The sequence below is a fragment of the Numida meleagris genome, unplaced genomic scaffold (assembly GCF_002078875.1).
Source record: "Numida meleagris isolate 19003 breed g44 Domestic line unplaced genomic scaffold, NumMel1.0 unplaced_Scaffold340, whole genome shotgun sequence".
Lineage (NCBI taxonomy): Eukaryota > Metazoa > Chordata > Aves > Galliformes > Numididae > Numida > Numida meleagris.
Window position 1 is genome coordinate 34,025 of NW_018364567.1, and position 22,637 is coordinate 56,661.

At 37.8% G+C, this 22,637-nt stretch overlaps 1 protein-coding gene across 1 annotated transcript in view; it reads left to right on the plus strand.

Annotated features, from left to right (window-relative positions):
- Positions 1-339: 339 nt before the first annotated feature.
- CDH2 (cadherin 2) overlaps positions 340-22,637 on the plus strand; it is a 38,003-nt gene continuing 15,705 nt past the window's right edge. Inside the window, exons 1-12 of the mRNA XM_021383110.1 lie at positions 340-657; positions 2,486-2,632; positions 3,229-3,384; positions 5,083-5,227; positions 6,293-6,465; positions 11,010-11,147; positions 11,521-11,706; positions 13,917-14,173; positions 15,614-15,756; positions 16,972-17,205; positions 17,525-17,758; positions 19,347-19,486. Coding sequence (XP_021238785.1) covers positions 355-657; positions 2,486-2,632; positions 3,229-3,384; positions 5,083-5,227; positions 6,293-6,465; positions 11,010-11,147; positions 11,521-11,706; positions 13,917-14,173; positions 15,614-15,756; positions 16,972-17,205; positions 17,525-17,758; positions 19,347-19,486 — 2,256 coding nt within the window. The 5' untranslated portion in view covers positions 340-354. The remainder of the gene's footprint in view (positions 658-2,485; positions 2,633-3,228; positions 3,385-5,082; positions 5,228-6,292; positions 6,466-11,009; positions 11,148-11,520; positions 11,707-13,916; positions 14,174-15,613; positions 15,757-16,971; positions 17,206-17,524; positions 17,759-19,346; positions 19,487-22,637) is intronic.

Here is a 22,637-nt window from a genome sequence, read left to right on the forward strand (position 1 = left end):
CTTGTATTTTTTCCATTTGGCAAGTATTTACTGCTGATTCTGTCTTATAGATGAGGAATGAGGGAGGAAAATTAAGCCCAGAGCTCATAAGTGACGTACCATAGATAATACAACTGAATCATGGATTGAGGAAGGCATAGAAGTTAATCTCATAACTGACTTCAAGGTTTTTGATTTTTCATCAGTAGCGGAGAAGGCATTGTAAGCACAATTGTGTTTGTGATTACAATTGCAGCATAATTAAATTCATTGGGTGTTTCTCAGAGTGTTACGATTTTGACTGGACTGGATCTTTTCTTGAGGCTTGAGGTACAAATCCCTACAGATATTCCTGTTTTCGAGTATTTGTTCTTAATGCATCGAATATTTGTTCTTAATGTTTTCAGAGTGACTGCTTTTAACTTTTTGTTCTTCATTTTGTGTTTTATAGTGAGGTTTCAAAGCTGTGATGAAAACAGAAAAATACACTTTGGAAGCAGTGAGCCAGAAGATTTTAGAGTAGGTGAAGATGGTGTGGTATACGCAGAGAGAAGCTTTCAACTTTCAGCAGAGCCCACAGAGTTTGTAGTGTCTGCTGAAGACAAGGAAACTCAGGAAGAATGGCAAATGAAGGTGAAGCTAACCCCTGAACCAGCATTCACAGGGACCTCAGAAAAGGTAAAACAGTAACTATAAACGCTGTATGGATGTCTCTCTGGAAACAGGCTTAAAAATAGGGCTTTGATTCTGGCTGTCATGCACCTCTCCATGAGGTATTATACTAATGGGCAAGTACTGCATGAATAATTGTAAAGCTGGAGCCTTAGAAACAGCTTCTCTGTTGTTATTCTGTAGCTTTGCTAAGGCATGGAAAAGGCATGTCTGTTTAAGTATGTAGGATTCATTTATGTTTGAGCTTTTTGTTTGTATAGTTTGAGATTTATACCTGAATTTAAGGCAGACACGGTCATTTCTTTATTTTAAATTGCTTGAAAGTATTGCGGTATTTATTCAAGCAGTTATATTTAACCACAAAATAAACAAATCTGTGCTAGTATGCATCAGTCAAGTTTATTAGATGGGAGCTGTAGTTTTGCAGCAGTAGTAGGAAAGCATTTCTGGCAGGGAATATTGGCTTTGTCTTGTCCCTTCATAATCAAATTGGAGGCAGTAAATTATTCATGATGCCAACTCTGCTTGGTAAGGAAGATAGTCTCCCTCTGCTGGAAGCTGCCATAGGATAAATCATGTACTGTACTGTAACAGAAATCACACCTAGCAATAAATAAATAACATAATATATTTACTTTAGGAACTCAGTATTAGGTCTAGTCTGTTTGCCTGTATTATTGCTTGCTGCCTGATGTTTCTTCTCTTACAAGCTGATTAATTTAAAAATAAGGAACAAAATTTATTCCTGGATTAATATACCTGTTACGGATATGCATTAAAGATTTAAGCGTAATTTCAAAATAGATGGTGTGATTATGCAAGATATTTCTGCTGAGAACACTTTGGAAATCAAAGCTCTGTAACTGTCAGGGTTTTTTATGTGTATTTGCAGATTGCTTTTAAACCTTTGAAGGCACATTTTTAAACATGGAAATGTTGTTTTGTCTATAAACGTCCGTAAAAGGGCATATGCTTGGATATGCATCAGCATGCCCTGTTCCTTCCACAGATGCAGTTAGGCATCCCTAACATTAGTAGAATATAGAGTAGTGGAGTTTGGCCTTCAGTTGGGCATCTGTTTTTAGTCTGTGACACATTTGATTAGATTAATGACTAAGGGAAGGGATGAGGAGAGGAGGGAGATTTTTCTCTTAAAAGATTTTGAAAATGTTTTTGTCTCACTGTCTCCACCCTTAAGCAAGCTAGCATGGCTATGTGTGTGCTGGCGTCCAAAGGCTGAAATGACTGCAGCTATAGAAGGGAATAGGAAAAGAATGTTGACACCCAGCAGAGATTAATGCCCAACGTGTAAAGTGGGTCATCTACTGCATCCATCATGGCTGACATAGGTTTAAAATAATTACAGCATTAATTCGATGGGATTTAATAGGGTCATAAATATTTGAGACATTCCTTACCAGTATGTATTAAACTTCTCTTGGAACTCAAATTATATTTTAGAACACCCAGATCTAAATTTAATGTACAGTAACACATTACCTGGACTGAAGTTCCAGCTAATGAGAAATACATAAAGGCATACTATTAAATTCTGCAAAATATTAACTACTTTCCTGAAAGTGGAGGATAGTTTACACAGTAGTGCCATGTTATAAATGGCTTATAATTTCATTTCTCCTCTGACATGAATAAGGAAGAAGGAAAAGGAGTTTTTCTCATACAATTGTAAATAGCATTTGGCTATTTTCACACTTATCTGTTAATGCAAATAACACAGTGGAGAGACAGCCTTTCAGTCAATTATGTAATTGTATCCAAAGTATTTTATAACGTCTCCTAACACATGCTTAATTTTATCATGTACCTGGGAAAGGACCAAAAGAAAATTGAAGACATCGTATTTCCATGGCAACAATATAAGCACAGCAGCCATCTGAAGAGACAGAAGAGAGACTGGGTTATCCCTCCAATCAACCTACCAGAAAATTCCAGAGGACCTTTTCCTCAAGAATTAGTTAGGGTAAGGAAGTTAATAGAAATGTGATTTCAGTGTCCCTTAAAGTGTTCTTGGAGAAACTTCATGTGAATGATGTTTTGTTTGTAGTCCAAATGTTTATCGAGTCTTCTGGGATGATTGCTATTTATTCTTAAATTATTTATTTATTTTTAAGTTGTCCCCATGGCAGAAGGTGATTTTATTTCTGGTGGTAAGTACTGTGACAACATCCTCCATGTTAAGGAGGATCTCTCCAGGTTCAGAATGATCCAGTTAACATACACAGGAGTTCTCCACTGGGAGATGTACAGGAGTTCACAGGAGGAGTGTGCCAGGAGGCAGGAGGGAAAGAGATGTGATAGGGTGAGGGACGCTGGCTTCTCCGCAGAACTCTGCAGCACAGTGCTGAGAGTCCGGTGCAGGAGACCTTCCATCCATGATCGTGATTGTTACAAGAAGTAATGAGGGATAGTTTTATGTTCCTGGAATGTTATTGACCAAGTTTATGACAAATGAAAGAGTGCGATTGAAAACCTCAGTCTTTATACTAACTGTCTCTGCAGCAGTTACATCTATTGGTTGTTTGTAGCTAATGTAAACATTATCTTTTTGACACACAGATTAGGTCTGATCGTGATAAAAGCCTTTCGTTGCGGTACAGTGTGACTGGCCCAGGAGCTGACCAACCTCCAACAGGAATCTTCATCATCAACCCCATCTCAGGACAGCTGTCTGTGACAAAGCCTTTAGATCGGGAGCAGATTGCTTCTTTTCATGTAAGAGTTTAATTTACCATAAATCAGATTATCAAACTGAAGATTAACATCTGCTTCAAACATGACTTGAGCAGCCGGCATTTAGTTTTCTATGAGATATGATTTGAAGAGTCTGTAGCAGATTCATATTTATTGTACTTACTGAGGCTAACTCTTACTGTGCCTAAGCAGCTTAAATGCATTAACAGACATAAACAGTGATTAAATGTATTTAAATAAAGTAATTTTAAAAGATTGAAATATAGATACTGTAGTTTATATTTCAAATGCAGGCCATTGATCACAGTCTCCACTATTGTATATTTTTCAAAAGTTTACTTTTAATTCAGCAACTTAAATTAGGACAAGACTGCTATTAGAATTGCAGCAGCTGTGATTTGAGAAATGGATGGGAAGAATAACTTAGCAATTTTCATTTTCGGGGGAAATCTAAGCATTTTAATGGAATTGTAAATCAGTCTGCCAGCTTATGAAAATGATATTCTTTGCTCTAAAGAAATTGACAGAGTAGACCACTGGTTCCAGTTTTAGTCAAAAAGAAAGCTTTGAAGGAAGGAGGGAGACCAAACTTGGGCCTAGAGTTGTCTCTGCTGTTGAAAGACCAGGTTGAAATTTTTACTACACTCACTCAGCTCTTAGAGAGAGCTTCCAGCATGCTGTCGATTAAAACACTCCTTGTCTAGCTCTCTTGGAATCTGAGTGCTACTCCTGAATGGAGGACATAGCAGATGGCATTTGTGTGTTGGACCTGGCTCGTGCAAGGGCAAATGGTTCCAGCATCTGTGAGATTTGACTGAAAATTTGGCAATTTAAGATTTACTGATTTAGGAATTTACATATATATGAGCCATTTCCAGAGTAGTGAGTTAATCATGGCTGCTTGCTCTTTTCTAGTAGGTTTGCAGCCAGTAGATAGATACATAATGGGCTTTAGCAGGATGGGGTTTTTTTGCCTAGCAATTGCTAGGTTATGGCCTAGATACATAGATTTATATTTTCAAAAAGTACCACGTTCCCCCCTTTTTTTTTCCTGTCCAATTTAAGGTTATATAGGTAAGCTTGACTGTCAAAGGTAGTTATTCAGCCCTTTTTGACAATTGCGACATTAAATGTAACAGTTTCAGTTTCAAAGATACTTGGTCTGTAAACATTAGCTTAATTTTAGCTTGTCATTTTGTTGTGTTTACTGACAGTGATTAATCACAAACTTTGCATTGGGTACCTGTATTGAGTAACACAAATATATTCTATACACTTCTTCTATGCATTCATGCCTATTCAATATTCATTATATCAGCTAAGAGTTTTTGAAAGTGATGCCGGCATTTATTCCCTTTGAATTGTTAATGAGGTCTATCTTTTTAAATTTTTCATCTCTTTAATATAAATATGCATGCTTTTAGAGGCTGATTTCTAATGATCATTATTAAAAAGAGAATTATATTTGACAGCTGGCATTGGTATTAATCAAAATTATATGATTCAAAAGCGTTCTCAACAAATCAAAGTAGTATATAACTTAAAAATAGTTTAGATTCCGGTTAGCAACCTGAAAACTTAAACAATCAGCATGGGGGAGCAGTGGAAGCTGGCAGACTACACTGAGCTAAATATGTCTAGCCTGAATCTTTGTGTCACCTTTATTAGTATATGTTTCTGTGTTTTGCAAATTCTTATATATTATTATGATTTTTGTAGCTGAGAGCCCATGCAGTGGATGTAAATGGAAACCAGGTGGAAAATCCTATTGACATTGTGATTAATGTCATTGATATGAATGATAATAGACCTGAGTTCTTGCATCAGGTTTGGAATGGGACAGTCCCTGAAGGATCAAAGCCAGGTAAGGTGTGGGCTTTCTGAGTCGGGATAGGGGTCAGGGGGGCTGGGGGGTGGGGAGGAAGGAACTTACACAATTAAATTTTGAACAGATGGTGAAGTTTGTATCTTCAGACCTTCTAACACTTTCAGAGGTGTTTTATAAATGTAATGAGTGAAATCTCAGATACTGTCTTACTCTTTCACCTCATTTTTAACTCTTTTTTGCATGTCAAATGAAGGAAACTATTATGTATATGAACTAAAATGAAGAAGGATTTAAGTTTACTTTCAGGTTCCTGTTTTTGAAAATCCTGTTTATGATGTCACAGTTCTTCCAGTTATGTTCATAACAGCAATTGCCGTTCATTTACTTGACAACTAAGGGTGTAAGAGACGTCTCACACACCAGCAGATTCAGTTCCAGCTCTGATTCTCAGAGGCTTGGAAACAGGGATTTGAAATCAAACACTTGCATTTGAATTCTTGAGAAAACTCTAAATGGTTCACATCTCATTAAAATTCTAATCAGCTCATGTTTACATTTGTACTATGGCTGAAATGGCTTCCTCAATTTGTCCATAGTGCGAAATGAAATTTTTAAAAAAGCTAGCAAAAGAAACACATTTTCTCAGTTTTGACTTGGCATTTGAGATAGAAAGAACATGCATCTCAAAGACCTTTGAAAAAGTATTACATTCATTTTCAATCACTATCATTATGTGCACCAATTCTGAAAATCAAGTATATTTTCTTTGGCCCAATTAATAATATTTTTATCTAAACATTGGCAAACTATGTTGTTACAAAAATGTTATTTATGGCAGAATTGTAGGATTTCACTGTTTATGGAGCTTCTTCAATTCTAAGCAAACCTGATATTTTATAAACAAAAAAGTATTTTTATCTCCTGTTATGTATTTTAATTACTCTATTGGTGAATCTTGGGTTTAATCAGTTTGTTTTAAGTAAGAGAAGGAATGTGTAGAGTTTACCAAAAGAAATACATACTTTGACCATTGCTTGTAAGTGATCTTGGGTAATCTGAGTAAACTGTTTATATAACATCAATTATTTATCCTGCTGCTAGGAACCTATGTGATGACTGTTACTGCCATCGATGCTGATGATCCCAATGCACAGAATGGGATGCTGAGATACAGAATCTTGTCGCAGGCACCAAGCAGTCCCTCTCCCAACATGTTTACAATCAACAATGAGACTGGTGACATTATTACCGTAGCAGCTGGACTTGACAGAGAGGTATGGCAGATCTTAATTCTGTAGATCAGGTTGTGTTGAGCGTTGTGAAAATGCACAATTTTTGTGAATAACTGCAAATATTTCCCCCCCTTTCCCACTCTTCCTCCCTTTCATCATCCAGTTGACACTGGTCATTACTCTAGGCCCAGAGTACACAAAGCTAAAAGAGAGAAAATGATCATGTGGGTGAAAATTAACCTCAGACAATTTGTATGAGCTTTAAGGAACGGGTACACATTAAATCAAGGCAATGCAGACAAGGCTTTGGATGCTCAACCTGGGTGCTGAAATGGAAGACTTTTTCAGCTCCAGCCCCCTCCTCTTGCTGAGTTCTGTAAGCAAAGAGTAGATGGAAAATAGAATTGGCTGTGTGTTTTATTAATCTTGGAAGCTCAGGAAAGGAGTTTCTATCCTCCCTCCTCTTCTTCCTAGCTCTTCACAGAGAGGCGGTAAATATTTTAAATCTTCTAGATGCTGTGTTACTAAATTGCAGTAATGCCCCGATCTGAACTTTGCTGATTAAAATAAACCAGGAAAAGCATTAGTGATTATAAAATTTGAAATGTACATGTCTCTAAGAAATAAAGGAGTCTGTTGTGGAAACCGTATAGAGAAAGATAGGTCTTAAAAGTCTGATCACACATTTGAAAACTTAAGAAAAAAATTCTGTAAGCAGCTACCTGCCACATCCTGGACAAATGCCATTCTGTCCAGACAGTTCTTCACTGAGCCCTCCACTGGAGAGGGAAGGCACCAAGTCCTTTGCTTTGGTTTACCAAGCTGTGAGGTGAGGGTGAAAATATTTCAGGTGTGTTACATGGGCTAACTACATTTTTGAGCCACCTTGAACTTCAAAAGAGATGACTATTATTTCATAAACAAACTATGAAATCTAAACAAATTTTAACTGGACACATCTTGTTCTCAGTTTTGTTATTACGAGCATGTTGAATCTGAAATATTTTTTTTAATGGAATGTGAAGTTCAGCTTCTGGCTGTTTGCTTATACTTATTTAAAATGGAGAACAAAACGGTGCTCTCGATTGGCTGTTAATATTTTACTGCACTTGGCAGTTTGAAAGTGGCTATCAGAAGTTTTGAAAAGCTAGAGAGACAGATATTATGGTTAATTTTTTTTAAAGTTATTAATATTTCTACTGTTAAAGTTGTTTTTGATGAGACTGGATTTAAGGAAAGGAAAACCCTGAACTTGTAGTATTGCACTGTTAAAAGAATGATAGGTAACTTTGCTCTTGTTTCTAAAAGCCTCTGGTCATCTTTGACAGGTAAACTTTTAGAACTTAGTGATAACTCGGAGTTTTATGACTTAGTGACTAGCTGTACTGTGATTTAACTCGGAAGAAACCAGCTGTCTTTCCAGCTTAGACACTCATATTAACATTGGAAGAAGACTTGTCATTTGCCATCAGCTTTCCCAATGGATCACTGTACTGATACCTAAATGCGTATTTATAAACATTTATTGCACATGTTGAATATTAATGATTAATTTTAAAGCATTCAAATATTAAATTAGACTAATATGAGATAAATTGGTTTCCTTCCCAAGCTATTGCTTTACTTCCTTCATTTCCTGTGTTTCGTGAGAGTCAATTTAATTAAAACAACCAGGATTCTTAAAAGCCAGATCTGAATCGAGCAGGGCTTCAGACAATCCTCTGGGGAATGCCGTGTTGTACTCGGACTTCACTGCAGAGGTGGTATCCATAGCCTCCTCTAGGCTACCACAATCTTCTCTTTTCTCTTGAGTCTTGACACCCTTTGTAAAATTCTAATCGGGCTCACTAAATACTATGTTCAATTTTAAACTCTTAAGTTATGTGACACATTATTTATGTGAACGTAAATGTTGAAGGCATTAAAAAAAAAGTGGTCCCTCTGATAGCTTTCTTAATAGAATAGTTCAGTTGAAAGGGACCTGGAAAGATCACGTACTCCAATTGTCTGAACTCTCCAGGGCTAACCGAAAGTTGCAGCATATTAACTTTGAATAATCTGCTGGTATTTTAGGTTAAACACGCACAATGCACTGTCCACATAAACGTGCACAGGAAGGGAGAATTGCTTAAGTACTCAGCTAATAGCAGAAGAAATGTTTCACTTGTTTCCCAAAAGATGCTTTTTCATGAGCTCCAGGTGTTCCCATTTCTTCCACTGTTGCTGTGGAAGAATCCACTTCAGCATTAAAACATCTGTTTTACTGCTGGAGGTACAGAAGTCAGGCAGGGTACATAAATTTACACATAGACATTCCTGTCTCACGTGAGGTTAATTCAGTGAAGTGCTCTTTTTTATTTGGCCTGTGTTGAAGTGGAAAGATTTGACCTGATGAGGTCTGTGTTCTTTCTTGAAGCTGCCAGTTCGTTTTCAGATGTGTTGCTGCACAGTTTCTGTGCAGGCTGCTGACACACGCTCAGTGGCTTTCTCCTGGCTGCTTCTCAACTCACAGTAGAATGAGGAGAGCAACCTCCCCTATTTCCCCTGTGCTTGTAAAAGTTGCACGCATGCTGATTTTCCTTAAGTTTCATTCTCCAGCAGTTGATCTCGTGTATGTCAGTGCTGGAAAGGAATGGGAGAAGGACAGACAGGAAAAGAGCTCACATAACTGCTGACTTTTGGGGCATTTTGAGGAGAATATCCCATGTGCGTGTTCTGCTGGAATTAAATAAGAAGATTGTGTGAAAGTTGAGTCTCTGTGTAATAATAATGGAGTTTCCTTAATGAAATCTGCTGCTTTGGATCAATGTGCTAAGACCCAGATGAATCAGAAGCACCTGCTGTTCCAATAACTCAGAGTCATCTGGCTGCAAGATTTGCTTCAATACTGCTTTAGATTTTATTGCTTCACAATAAGTAAAGTATATTTTTTCCTGGATGAAAGCACTAAAAGTATTTCTTTGATTCCCTTCTGACTGTTTCTCATGTTGGTGTCGTGAATGAAACCTTTAGGATGTTTATTTAAGACTTATGAAGGTCACTTTGCAAGTATATTTTACAAAGGAGAATGTGTATACATATGTGTGTGTTACTGAATGTATATATTACATGCCTCTATAAATAAGATTAGTGTTGTTTTTGTTTAAAAAAGACCCATGGGATGCTTATGCAATATACAGTGTCTTGTAGTAATTCCTTTGTGAAAGAGGACATGAGCATAAATTATGTTCAATGTCAGATAAAGATGAATACGTTTGTTTTAAAACTTTTTATTCAATAGCTTGTATTTGCAGAACAGAAATGTGCATATCCATTGCATCTCTGATTTCTAGCAGTGTCTGGCAAAAAAAAAAAGTCAGATATCATCAATGTCATTGTCCTTACTCATTTTTTTGTCAATAATTCTATTTCCTAAGCTATTTACATGAGAAATAATCTGTCGTAAAGGTAAGTTTTTAAGAAATGGGAGACATGATGTTACCAAGTGGAAAATTATGCTTCTTTGAAGTATGTTTATTTTGCTAGAAAGATTTTGGCTGTGTTGGCAAACTATTCATGAAATTGATGTTTCAAAGTAACAGCAACTTCTTATGTTGGAGTTTTCTTTTTGACAGAACTGAATTTATGATGATAGCACCTAGCTCTCTCTCTGAACTAAATTTGAAACTGAAAAACAATAAAGTATATACTGTACTTTCATTTCGTGGTAGAAACTATGGATGAGTTAAAAGCAACTTCCAAGCACCTCTGTGTCAGAGTTTCTAATTTTATTTCTTTATTCTTAACTACAACCGTGTCAGCTGTGTGTTACAAAGCCAACCAGTCGGAGGCCAGCTCCCAGCAGGGCATTTCTTTTTCACAGAAAGGAGGCTGTGCTCGGGAACGCTGGCCTCCCTCCAGGCCTGCCAGAGAGCGTGGCTCCCTGGCTCACAGGGCCCAAGTAACACCACGCAAGGGAGGAGGCAGCAGCCATCTTCTCTGAGGTGTTTAACATTTATGGAAGTAGTTCACTGAGTAGCTCCCTCCCCCTTCTTCCCACTGCCCCCACTGGTCTTAGTTAGCCCTGACACCACTGGTTTCCATAGCAATTGCAAGAAGTTGCAACTGCCCTTGTATACTCAGGCCTGGCTAAGACAAATCTTTGGCCGTTATGGTGGTTTGGCCAACAGATGTACCTTGGCTCAGTCCTCTGAAATGCTTTTGAGGACTTAACTGTGTTCTAGTGTAAACTGCACACTGTTGTTTCTTTGTTTTTTTTTTTCCCCCTCATTTAAGAAACGTTTCTAAACATGTGATAATAGCATTAACTGCCTGAAGTATTTTCAATTTTGAAAATAGGAAGTAGGCAGTGTGTGGTTACCTCAGTGGTATTTGAAAAGTCAAGCAGTACTTCAACAGAGTTGAATGCAACCTGGTGCATTATTTCTGTGGTACAAACTTTGCTTCTGTCATTTCAAATGATGCTAACTGGAATAAACAGTACGATGAGCTCACTGCTTAGCGACGTGCAATTTTGGAAACACCTGCTGTCCTACAGTAATGTCAGTTTTGTCTAAAACTTACACTGATGTCATTTTGTGTTTTAGAAAGTACAACAATATACATTAATAATTCAAGCTACGGACATGGAAGGAAACCCAACATATGGTCTTTCAAACACAGCAACTGCTGTCATCACTGTGACAGATGTCAATGACAATCCTCCAGAGTTCACTGCTATGACTGTAAGTATGGGGTAGGACTAATGGAAGGATGTGCATATTTATAACTATCCCTCCCTTTTCTCATCATGCTCACAGATGGTAAATACTTATTACTTATTGAATAGTTTATTGGCAGATAGGACTTAAATACATGCAGAATATAATATATACCTTAGATATGGTATTCTACTTAGGCCCAAAGCAAAAGTTGACTAGGGAATCAAACCACCAGTTTTCTGGGTGGCCTCAGGTGAGCTTTGTTAGATAAGTTGTCAGAGCTCCAGTGATTTGAGATGCACACTGACACCAAGCGAAGTGGATGTCAGCCTGTGGAGTACAGTATGGTTCTTGAGTGCTTTTGCCAATATGGTGAAAGTCTTTGTTCTTTTTGCAGTTCTATGGTGAAGTACCAGAAAACAGAGTGGATGTCATAGTAGCTAACCTAACAGTAACAGATAAAGATCAGCCACACACGCTTGCGTGGAATGCGAGGTACCAAATGACTGGGGGAGACCCGACAGGTCAATTTACTATCCTGACCGATCCAAACAGCAATGATGGGTTGGTAACTGTTGTCAAGGTAAGAGATGCCTGCAATTCAGTGAATTAAAGAGAGATGGAATAAGTGGGAGAACACTGAGAATAACTGTGAACTCCTGAGGCCAGCACAAGTCTTGAAAGTAAAATGAATGTGCACTGTCTGTCTTGTGGAAGTAAGCCATTCATCTTCTGGAATGTTTCCTTGCTTATGCTATAAGCAGTATTCTAAGTGATCAATTTTAAAAAGCAGGTACAATTGTTGAAAATGACAGATTCTGAACCTTTATTTACCAAAATATAGGAATTAGTCTGTGAAAAAGTGTTTGCTTGGCATTCATTGCTAGTCTCATGGAACAGCTTCTTACCTCCTGGCATCCATTAGTAGTCATGCCTGTTGTTTGCTGGTAGTATGTCAACACATTCCCATTAAGGAACAGATAGAAATTAAACAGTCAAGTCACAATCAGAGAGGAAAAAGTGATAGGTGGGAGGCTACTTCTACAAGAGACTTTTAAAGACTGGCTATTTTTAAAACCTCGTTTAAATACCTTTTATGGAATAACCTGTATATCTTCATTCCATAGTCAGCATAGCTCTGTGTTGAGGGTTGACTTACTTAAAGTGATAATAACAGTGTGATTCTATAATTAAGCCTGCCAAGCAGTAGCCACCTTCTCTCATGACTCTTTGATAAGTGTAATGTCTCTGAGCTGGCCTGTTCTGCTTTTGGCCTATCCACTTACAAAGTCAAGTGTAAGATGCCAGCATTCCAATTTGGAAATTAAAACATTCATTTTCTTTTCTAATTCTTTTTCCTTTTTTAATCATCTCAGTATCTAGGTGAGAAAAAGGTATCACTCTAGCTGTACAAAACTTCACAGTGGGGTGGTGTTTTTTTTTCAGAACTCTCTCTGTTCTATAACTGCACTTCCCCAGAGATACCGATTGTTATATTACAGTCTTCCAGCAAGAACTGCATGTCTGTGCTTTGTAATTAGACACATGTGTGTCTTTCTCAGATCTAGAAATAGCACAAAACTAGAAACCTCTGGAAAAGTGAATCAGAAAAATTACTTAGATTAAACTGAAGTAACAAAAGAGAAGCAACTCTCAGCATCCAAGTCTCTAATGTGTTTGGCATAGCTTTACTCACTGAGAGTTTGTTAAAAATAAATTTATATCCCCTCTATTGCCACTGTGTCTCAGTGCTTTGCCATGTCTGACCTGGTTTAACAACAAAATAGCAGCATGTGGGAGCTTCGTTTGGAAAAAGAACTTGTTCCTACAAATGAAAGAGAATGAGGGGTCTGTTCAGAAGGGGGTCAGATGTATCCTCTGAAATCGGAGGCTCTTAAACAGCACAGAAGAATCAGCTTAGGGCGGTGAATTGCAGTTCTGCAGTTTGACTAGCAGTACTTCTTCAAGCACCCAGACACAGGGCTGTTTGCAGTGCAGTGAATTGATCTGTCAACTTGTAATGAAGATTGGGTTGTCTCTTGATTGACCTCACGCTGTCACATGCCAATTGCCTCTATAAGTCTAGAGTTAGTGCAGGAAGGTCAGGGCATAGCACCAGTGAGAATCAAGTCTTAAGAAATGCCTCAACCATGAGCAGCACAACAAAGGAACTCTAGCTTCAGACTCTCTCTTTCTCCTCCTTAAACTGGACTCGTGGCTCCGTGAGGAAGTCCCAAGACTATAGGGTATCTGAAGTCTGAAAGTGGGAGTAGTAGGGATACCAGCAATGGTGTTAGCTGGGATTACAGAGAGTCCTTCTAGTAAAATATAATGACATGGGAATCCATGATCTAGGGGGCTAGGTATGGTTGTAATCTTGTTTATAGGACACTTGCCTTTCTGTGTTACAATAATGAAAGTCTCTCCACTGGAGAGCTTCTCATAGGGCACATCTGCTTAAATGAGTGCCTGTCACAAAGCTGGGAGTCCCTATGTCATCTTCTGATGAAGCTATTTGTTTCTTCTGTTAAGTAATGTCAATACTCAAGCAAGTTAAATCCGAGAAATGCCAAGGTTTCTAGCTGTTCTAACCTTAAAAGTGCTACTGCTGATGAGCAAAACCCCAACCCAGCTATGTGTTGAGGTATTATGTTGGTTCTATTCCTTTTCAGCTCTTTCCTCGTTTTTCAGAAAAGCAGTATAAGCATTGCTTGAAAATGTGCTTTAAAATAAAAATGTTTTAAATGTCTAACTATTGTGAGTAAATGTTAACATTTCCCACTCTTTTCCCAGCCCATTGACTTTGAGACCAACAGGATGTTTGTACTTACTGTAGCTGCGGAAAATCAAGTGCCTTTGGCTAAGGGGATTCAGCATCCTCCTCAGTCAACAGCAACCGTGTCCATTACAGTCATTGATGTGAATGAGAGTCCATATTTTGTTCCAAACCCCAAGCTCGTACGTCAAGAAGAAGGGCTGCTTGCTGGTAGCATGTTGACAACTTTCACTGCTCGGGACCCAGATCGTTACATGCAGCAAACTTCTCTAAGGTCTATATAAACATTTTACAGTTACTTAACAATTACAACGCAATATCTGTTTTTCACAGCATGTGAGGAGCATAGAGACTGTGAAGTGATTCGATTTACCACAACATGTAGCTATAGCAATACCTCCTGTAGCTCTTTAGCAGCACTGTCTAAAAGGACTTTTGGCTATGAAGGAAAAATAATCTGACCAGTGTTCATAGGTCTGTAGATAGGGTCAAATTCTAATGCTAGGTCCTACTTCATCAAGGATGCGTGAAATTAGGCACCTGTGTTAAAGTAGATATAGCATCCCAGTGAGTTCAGTCGGAACAGTCACATGCTTGTATGAACTAAGGTTTTTGCAATTTAAATTAACCAGCAGTTTTGATGCTGTATCAAAACCGTGTTAGACTGTGGACCAAATCTGAAGGAGTTTTCTTCTCACTTGTTCACCAGTAATCTGCAGTACTGCTGTTGCCTACCTGTAAACACTTGTGCTGATAGCTACGATTGTAATTTGTTCACCATTCACCTAATGTCTAAAAGATTAACTAAATTAGAAAAGTGGAGAGTGTAAAGCAAAATCAGGGAAATTTTAAGCATGCTTGCACATGCCTAATTCAGAAAGTGGTCACTGTCAACAAAACTAAGGCAGATTGATTAGCCTTGGATCAGGACTTGCTTTCCTAGTTCATCCAACAACTTTTTAGCTTGTGTAGAGGAAACTCTAAGACTTCTTTCTAGCTTTCAGAGAGATTCCAATGTTCTTAAAATTTTATTTTCACTTAACATTGGTTAGCAATAACTGATAGGATACTTTTTTCTGGATGTAAGCATTGTGGACATGATAACATGTAGACTGTAAGGATGTATACATTTTTAATGAGCTAAGATAGCTTTTGCTTGATTAATGTCAAAGGCCAAATTTGCTAGATAGAAGGATGGTTTTGAAAGATGCCCTTATTTCAAATGAACATGAGAAACATTCAATAAAACCAGTGCTCTTTAGAAAATTAAGTGATTCAGAAAGCATGAAAATAATTCAGTGCTGTTAACAGCTCTTTGTATGTTGTTACTTCTCTCCATCTTTCCTACTTCAAACACTGTGATAACATAAGAGTTAGTATCATCAACTCTGTAGGTATAGAACAAGCAAGAGGGATCCTTAATGAAGTATTTTGAGTCTGAAGGTAGATATTATGTAGTTTATGGTAGTTGTATGGTTTACTCAAGTAATGTGATAATTTGCATGGCAGGGCGCTCAAGAACAATCCTATGTTGAGATTCCTGAATATGTGTTTTCACGAATTTTAGTGACAAAGCTTAGCAAATGGAAATTTTGTAAAATGTTGACTCCAAATTACAAAAATGCATTCAGAATACAAATTCAAGCATCTACATTATCTTTATTGTCAATATTTATGTTGGCAAATAAATAGCACATTGTGTTAAAATACACAGGTACTCAAAACTTTCGGATCCTGCAAATTGGCTGAAAATTGACCCTGTTAATGGACAAATAACAACCACAGCTGTTTTGGACAGAGAATCGATATATGTGCAAAACAACATGTATAACGCAACTTTTCTTGCCTCTGATAATGGTATGTATCAACATATATTTTTTCAAAAAGCTTTCTTCTGTGTGATTGGTATTCTACTTTACTGAAAACAAGATATGCTTAGAATGTATCTGGTCAGAAGCCTGTGTTAGTATCGGGCTTCATATAGTTTCCAGCTACTTGTGAAGTAGCTGAAAAATAAGTCAACAAGTTCAGAGAAAGGCACTGGTTTTGATATATCAGTCAAGCTTATACAGAAAACTGAGAAAGTCTGCACAAGACTGCACTAGGCTGAGTTGGATTCACCACAGTAGCGGTTGATGGCTTTGTGGGGAGTGGCTTGTTGAAAGGGGTAATGGATTGTATTTTTCTATATTCTGACTGCAGTAGTGCAAAGGGAAAAGTGTTTTTCTCTTTGGCAGTTTGTTAATGAAGATCTTTGCTCAGAAATTGGCCCTGTGAGACTGGCTAGAATGTTGCGCTGTTTATAGTCAGTGTTAGAAAGATCTACAGGTGTATTTAGTAGTATTACCACATTGGAGGAGAAAGCTGAGGCTATTTACTTTGGAGAGAAGACAAATGGTAAAATTATGCAAACTGATACAGTATAACAAAGCTAGGTCAGCTATTTCTATCCTTTTGGCCCTGTTCTGGATAGTGAAATTAAATGGAATTGGAAGGATATTTTATTGGGTACAGCAGGAGGAATGAGAACTATTGCTAATTATACTGAGAAATTCAGTGCTACATGTTCTCATAAATGTGCGACTTTAGCAAGGTTTAAGGAAGCATCACACGTTCAATATAGATAACAAAAATGTCTAGAAGTACGAATCCACATGCCAAAAGTAAGTATTAGAAAGAATTTAAATATCATGCATGTGATGAAGGATGATAGTAAGTCTTCCAAGTTAATAAAGAATTTTTCCAGCAAATTCTGCATGTTTTTCTCTAAAGCGTTTGATGTGGACTTTCTCTGAAAAAGGAACCTAGCTATTTGTTCGAGTAAAGTAATGGGGTCCCCTGCATCTGTGAATCTGCAAACGTATTGAATTTTGCTGGGTAGAGCAGTTCTTCAAAGGGTAGACTACATGATTATTTGTGTGTTTGCAGGAATGTTGATGGTGTTAGACAGTTTGGTAAAGACAGAATGCTGAAACATGTACATTGTAATTGAAAAATGTTGTTACGGTTTCATTTTAAGTAATTTTACAACTGTAAACAGGCTCAATACCTGGTTGTTCTTTTTTCTCTAAGGAATTCCTCCAATGAGTGGAACTGGCACACTTCAGATTCACTTGCTGGACATCAATGATAATGCTCCCCAAGTGAACCCAAAAGAAGCCACCACTTGTGAAACTCTGCAGCCTAATGCTATTAACATCACTGCTGTAGACCCTGACATTGATCCAAATGCGGGCCCATTTGCCTTTGAGCTGCCTGATTCACCTCCTAGCATTAAGAGGAATTGGACCATTGTTCGAATTAGTGGTAATTAACATTAGAGAAATCTTAATTGTGCTAAAGGAACTGTTGCATATTCTTTTCTGTGTTCTGCTTTGGTGTTATTTCATAATATATGCTGATCTGGTTAACATGAATAGTAAAGAAACTTGGCACAAGTTCCCCAGAGAAAAAGAAATTTTAAGGAAGTTTACAGTAGTAAGGAAGTCTGTTGTCCTGAATGCCATGCACTTAGTGGGTGTAATACCCAAATATGTGATATGCAAAGCCATTTTTGCCTTTTAAAAAAAAAAAAACACATGATGAACACACTTCCTTTTAACAAGTGGCTTGTTTTCACGCACAGGTGATCATGCCCAGCTCTCTTTAAGGATCAGGTTCCTGGAGGCTGGTATCTACGATGTGCCCATAGTAATTACAGACTCTGGAAATCCACACGCATCTAGCACTTCTGTGTTGAAAGTGAAAGTTTGCCAATGTGACATAAATGGGGACTGTACTGATGTTGACCGGATTGTTGGCGCAGGACTGGGCACTGGTGCCATCATTGCAATTCTGCTTTGTATCATCATCCTGCTCAGTAAGTAGATGAGTCTCTCAGTCCTAACTCTTTTATTCTTGTATCATAAGTGCCATTTTATATTTCAGTGTCATGTACCGTAACAAAGACCAGGGAGGGATTAAAGACCCAAATACAAAAAGTGTTGCTGTTGAACAACTATGAAAACTTTCTGATGGATTAGGAGTTTTTGAGAAAGATCATAATCAGCATTTGCATGGATACTTGGCAGTCAAGTTCAAAGTCCCTATGCTGAGATTATGAAGGAAGTTTTCCATCTGTGCCGAAGGGCACATGTTATGTTACATCAGTGAGTGACCAGGATGAAGATGAGATTAGCCCTCAGATGTTTAGTCAGTGGTCCTGTTGGTACTGTGTAATTTGATACCACCCACAGTAGGTTACACAGCCTCTAAGGAACGCTCTGGTGTTACTACTGTTGTGTCAGATTAATGTAAGTAGGCTGTTTTATGATTTTGGAAAGTAATGCATCACAGCGCTTCATATAAGGCCTGACAAGCTGGCAGCCATGCAGGAAAAAGAGATGTGTGTGTTTGTTCAAGTGCTACATAAAGCTGTGCTAGTATTTTATTTTTGTGCTGAGTGCATTCAATAAGGGAAGTGACTAAACATCATGACTAAGTATCTGTCCAGTGTAGTAAATTAGATGCCAGCTCTCCTACACACTATGGTTAACTGATTTCTGATTGTGGTAGAACATGAGAAAAAGATTAACCTGTTTAGAGTATACTGTGCACTAGTCCAGAACATAGAAAATGATGGAAAGGAGTCATGTGAGGGTGGGCAGTGAGAGGGAGAGTCTTTGAGCCTGGCATAAACCATGGCTGTACACAAGCAGAGCACAATGATTTTCCTGGTACAAGGCACTCTTAAAATGACAGGTATTGGTTTAGTAGACGCTTACTGAAACTACTACATCTTTTAAGGGATTCTTTGCATTTTTTTAAGATCTTTTTCATATATTTACATTCTAGATACAACTACCTTCATGGGAGGAAGGTGTCAGTGTAATTAGAAATTTACCTAGTATATTAGAAAATAGTGTACTTATTCTGTTTTCTTTCCCATTTTGTTTTCTTTCTCATTCTGCTTTCTTAAACAGCTTTAGATTGTAAACAATCAGTATAACAGAAAAATTATTGGGAGTAAATGATTAAAAATGTATGCCACTGTATAAAGTCCCATATATTGTTTGGTTGTAGTGGGGAAAAATGCAGGTAGTCTAATCAAGATTTCTCATTACTACTGGAAGGATTTCCTTCTGAATTCAATGAGTCATGAAGCTTGTTTTTTCTTACTTTATGACAAGTTTATTTTGCAGATACAGAACAGATTAGTGACTTAGGGAAGTAATATGTGATTGATTTCCAAATCAAGTTGCTTATAGTATCCTTAGTATCCTAAGCATCCTAAGTATCTTCAGTTTAAGCTGCCTTCTTTGAAATTTGAAAATAAAAAGCCATCCTGGATTACTGAAATGTCTCATCCAGAGCAGCCAAAGCCAACAGTTGTAGTGTGGTTAAAATTTGGACAATTTTCCATACTTTAGAATCAAGATGTGTGTTTGTCTTCTCTTTTTGCCACGTAGTTTTAGTTTTAATGTTCGTGGTATGGATGAAGCGCCGTGATAAGGAGCGTCAGGCCAAGCAGCTCTTAATTGATCCAGAAGATGATGTAAGGGACAATATTCTGAAATATGATGAAGAAGGTGGTGGAGAAGAGGATCAGGTGAGGAATGATGAATACTTCTTATGTAGTCGGCTCATAATTTGCTCTGCACTTTATTTTGTTTCTATTGACAAATTATAATAAGTATCTAATTTGTGCATAACACTGAAGACAATGAGTACTATCTTAAAAACCTGAAATAAAATGTTGCTTTTGCAGTTGCGGGAACTGAAATTTTCTGTCTCTTGGATGATATGTAAAACCAATATCATGCTTACACAATTAAAAAAAGTCATGATATTCTTGCCATATTCCAACCAACATTTAAATGAAAATAAAAATCCCTTCTCATTGTAAACCCTAAACATTCTTTGCACCTTGTCTGGGATGGAATCACTAGTACAGAGTGGCTAATACAGTCTGTTCCAAATACAGCCCTAGTTTAGTGGTAGGTGAATGTTTTTCTGGATGTACAGTAATGTGGGCTATTGACAGATTGGCCTCTATTGGGATTTCAGCTTGGAAAGTATTTATGTTTCAAGTAGCTGTCAGGACACATCTGTGTTTATTTAAATACCTTTCCAGGCAGGTGCCATATGCATTTACTCTCACATCACCTCTGGTTGAACCATCGTTGATATGTCAGAGGACTAGGAACGATGTGTATATGCTAAGAATAACTACTTTTTCCCTCTTTCTCTTCCCTCCCCCCACCTTCCCTCTAAGTTAGTGAATTTCCAAGCAGTGTTGTTTCCTTCCTTCAGAGGAGATTTGTTAAGTGCTTTATGAGCATGACAAACAGTAGATTAATGCACATTATTACTGGTAGAAGTGAGTGTGATAATTATGAAGGGAACAGTGCATATAATACAGCCTGAGAAATTTTCCAGTAAAAAGCCTTGAAAAATCAAGTATAATTCTTCCACACCTTCCCAGTCATGTTCATCTGGCACTTCAGTTATCTGAAAAGTGTCTCCCTTCACTAGTGCAGACACGTGCGGCTTTCCTCTGCTCTTCTCTTGGTTTGTCTGAATTTTTTGTTCTCCTTAGTAACTTCCAAGCTTCCTGCATTTCCCCAGGTCCTTTTCCTACTTCCTGCCTTTTCTGCATAACTTCGTTTTTCAGCAGTTTGCAAAGGAAACTTTAGCTTATGCAGTTTTGGAAAAGCATTTGTGTTAATAAATTGAAGGCAACCCTTCGAGACTGCATATATTCCAGTTGATTGTACAGACTGAGTACAAGAACTGCATCCAGTTTGTGCATGTTATTGCACAGGAGATAACGAGAAAATTCTGTCCTGTGAGGACTGATTTTCCAGTTCATGTATTCCCAGCTCTTGTCCATCCACAATTCCCTGGAGGACCTGCTTAGCAATTTTTATGTAGTTTTGGTGTTAATTGTTGACCACACAGTCCTCAGGATAGAGTCAGTAAAGTTTTCAGTGTTTTTACGGTTGGGTGGGAAATTGTAGGTGATACTATTAGAGTGTTGGGAGAGGTTGTGCTTGTAAATCAGAAACTTTAAGCCTTGTAGTAACAGCATAGGGAAGAGTAAAATTATCGTTTGAAAAGAGTGCCGAAGTCCTCTGTCCATTGTACGCAGTGCTCCTCTGCAGGGAATGTGCTGTTTTTATCAGAGAGAGAGTCAGGGGAGCACAGCAGGACGTAATGTTTTGTGAACACAGTTAAAGATTAGCAGGATGTAAACCATCCAGAAATGCAACCTTTCACCAGCTACGAATGAGCATAGCGCATGCAGTGAAAGGAGGAACTGTCGGTGCAGTAGTAAATTGGTAAGAAATGGAAAATGAGAATCATTTGCTCTTACAATGAGTCAAGGGAGCACCAAGATTTTAGTGTTCTGGGAGTTCAAGGACTTCATTAAAAAAAAAACGTAAGATTTTTAGCCACAAAAACCCTGCTTTCTTTCTTAAGATACATTTTGAGGACATTGTTGGAAATTAATTATTGTAATGACCAGCCACGTAGTTGAGATACACTGGTCACTCTCTTGATCCCTTGAGCAGTGGCCTGTAATGTCTGCAGATCTGAAAGATGTTTATATACTTCAGACATACAAAATGTCACAGGAAAGGAAAGTAAAAGCACCCACAAAATGTAGCAAGCTTTTATAACCAATTCTGTAGCAAGTTTTAGGTAATTGTATAGGCAGAAAAAAAAGGGGAGTAGCTTCTTTCACAGCTCAAAAATTAGGAATTTGATCGTATGTCTGAATAGAGAGCACAAACTTTCATATTGGCACCTAATTTTCTATCTAGACCGGATGGTCGCAGTATCTTCTATCTTGCTTTTCATGGAGATGCTTTAACTTGATGGTTTGCTACAGAAAAATCTAGATCTGTCGGTGCTTAACTAGATGATCACAGTTCCTAGGTTCACTTGTTCTTGATTTCCTTCTTCCCCCCCTCACTCCTCACACACCTGGGGAAAGAGGAAGACTACAGTTTTGATTTATCACTATTACTATTATTTCTTATAAAATGGATTTGCACACATATTGTATGAGATTTAAGAACTATGTATGCTAAGCTTTTGGAGTGTCCAAACAAGTTCCCTACAACTGGTTATCTCATCTTTGCTTAGCAAAACCGTGTACAAGCAAAGCACTGTAAAATGCTGTTTAGGCGTTGGCCATCAAGACTTTTTTTTTTCAAATTTAAAGTGTTAAAATATTAAAGTTGAGTGTTCCTAAGAAAGCATGCAAGACTACCATCAAAAATGTATTTTCAGAATGAGGCCTCATAAGACCAGTGTTCTATTAAAATTGAGAAAACGTTGTTTCTTGTCAACCTTGGATCTGCAAATCGTCAGCAAACGACAAAGGAAAATGCTGTATGTCAATGTTAATGTTTCTTGCTGCCCTCTCCCCAAAAAAATCAGCGGTGATTGACCAAGCAGCCTAGGTCAAAGACGGTGCAGAGAGACTAAGGAACACAGAGACATCAAAGCCTGGATGCCTCCTGCGCAGCAAAAGAAAAGGGAATTCTCAAAGCTTCTTGTCTCAGTGAAAACACAGAATATTTTAAGAAGTTCAGATATTTTCATAATCTTTACCTTTTAAAATTCCTTTTCCTATAGATAACAGGCAAATTATTTAGGCCTTTTTAAAATCACCTGCTCTTCTGAATGAATACTTGAAAGATTTATGTAGTGTGGCCTCATCATCATCTTGCTTATGCAAATATTTAGGT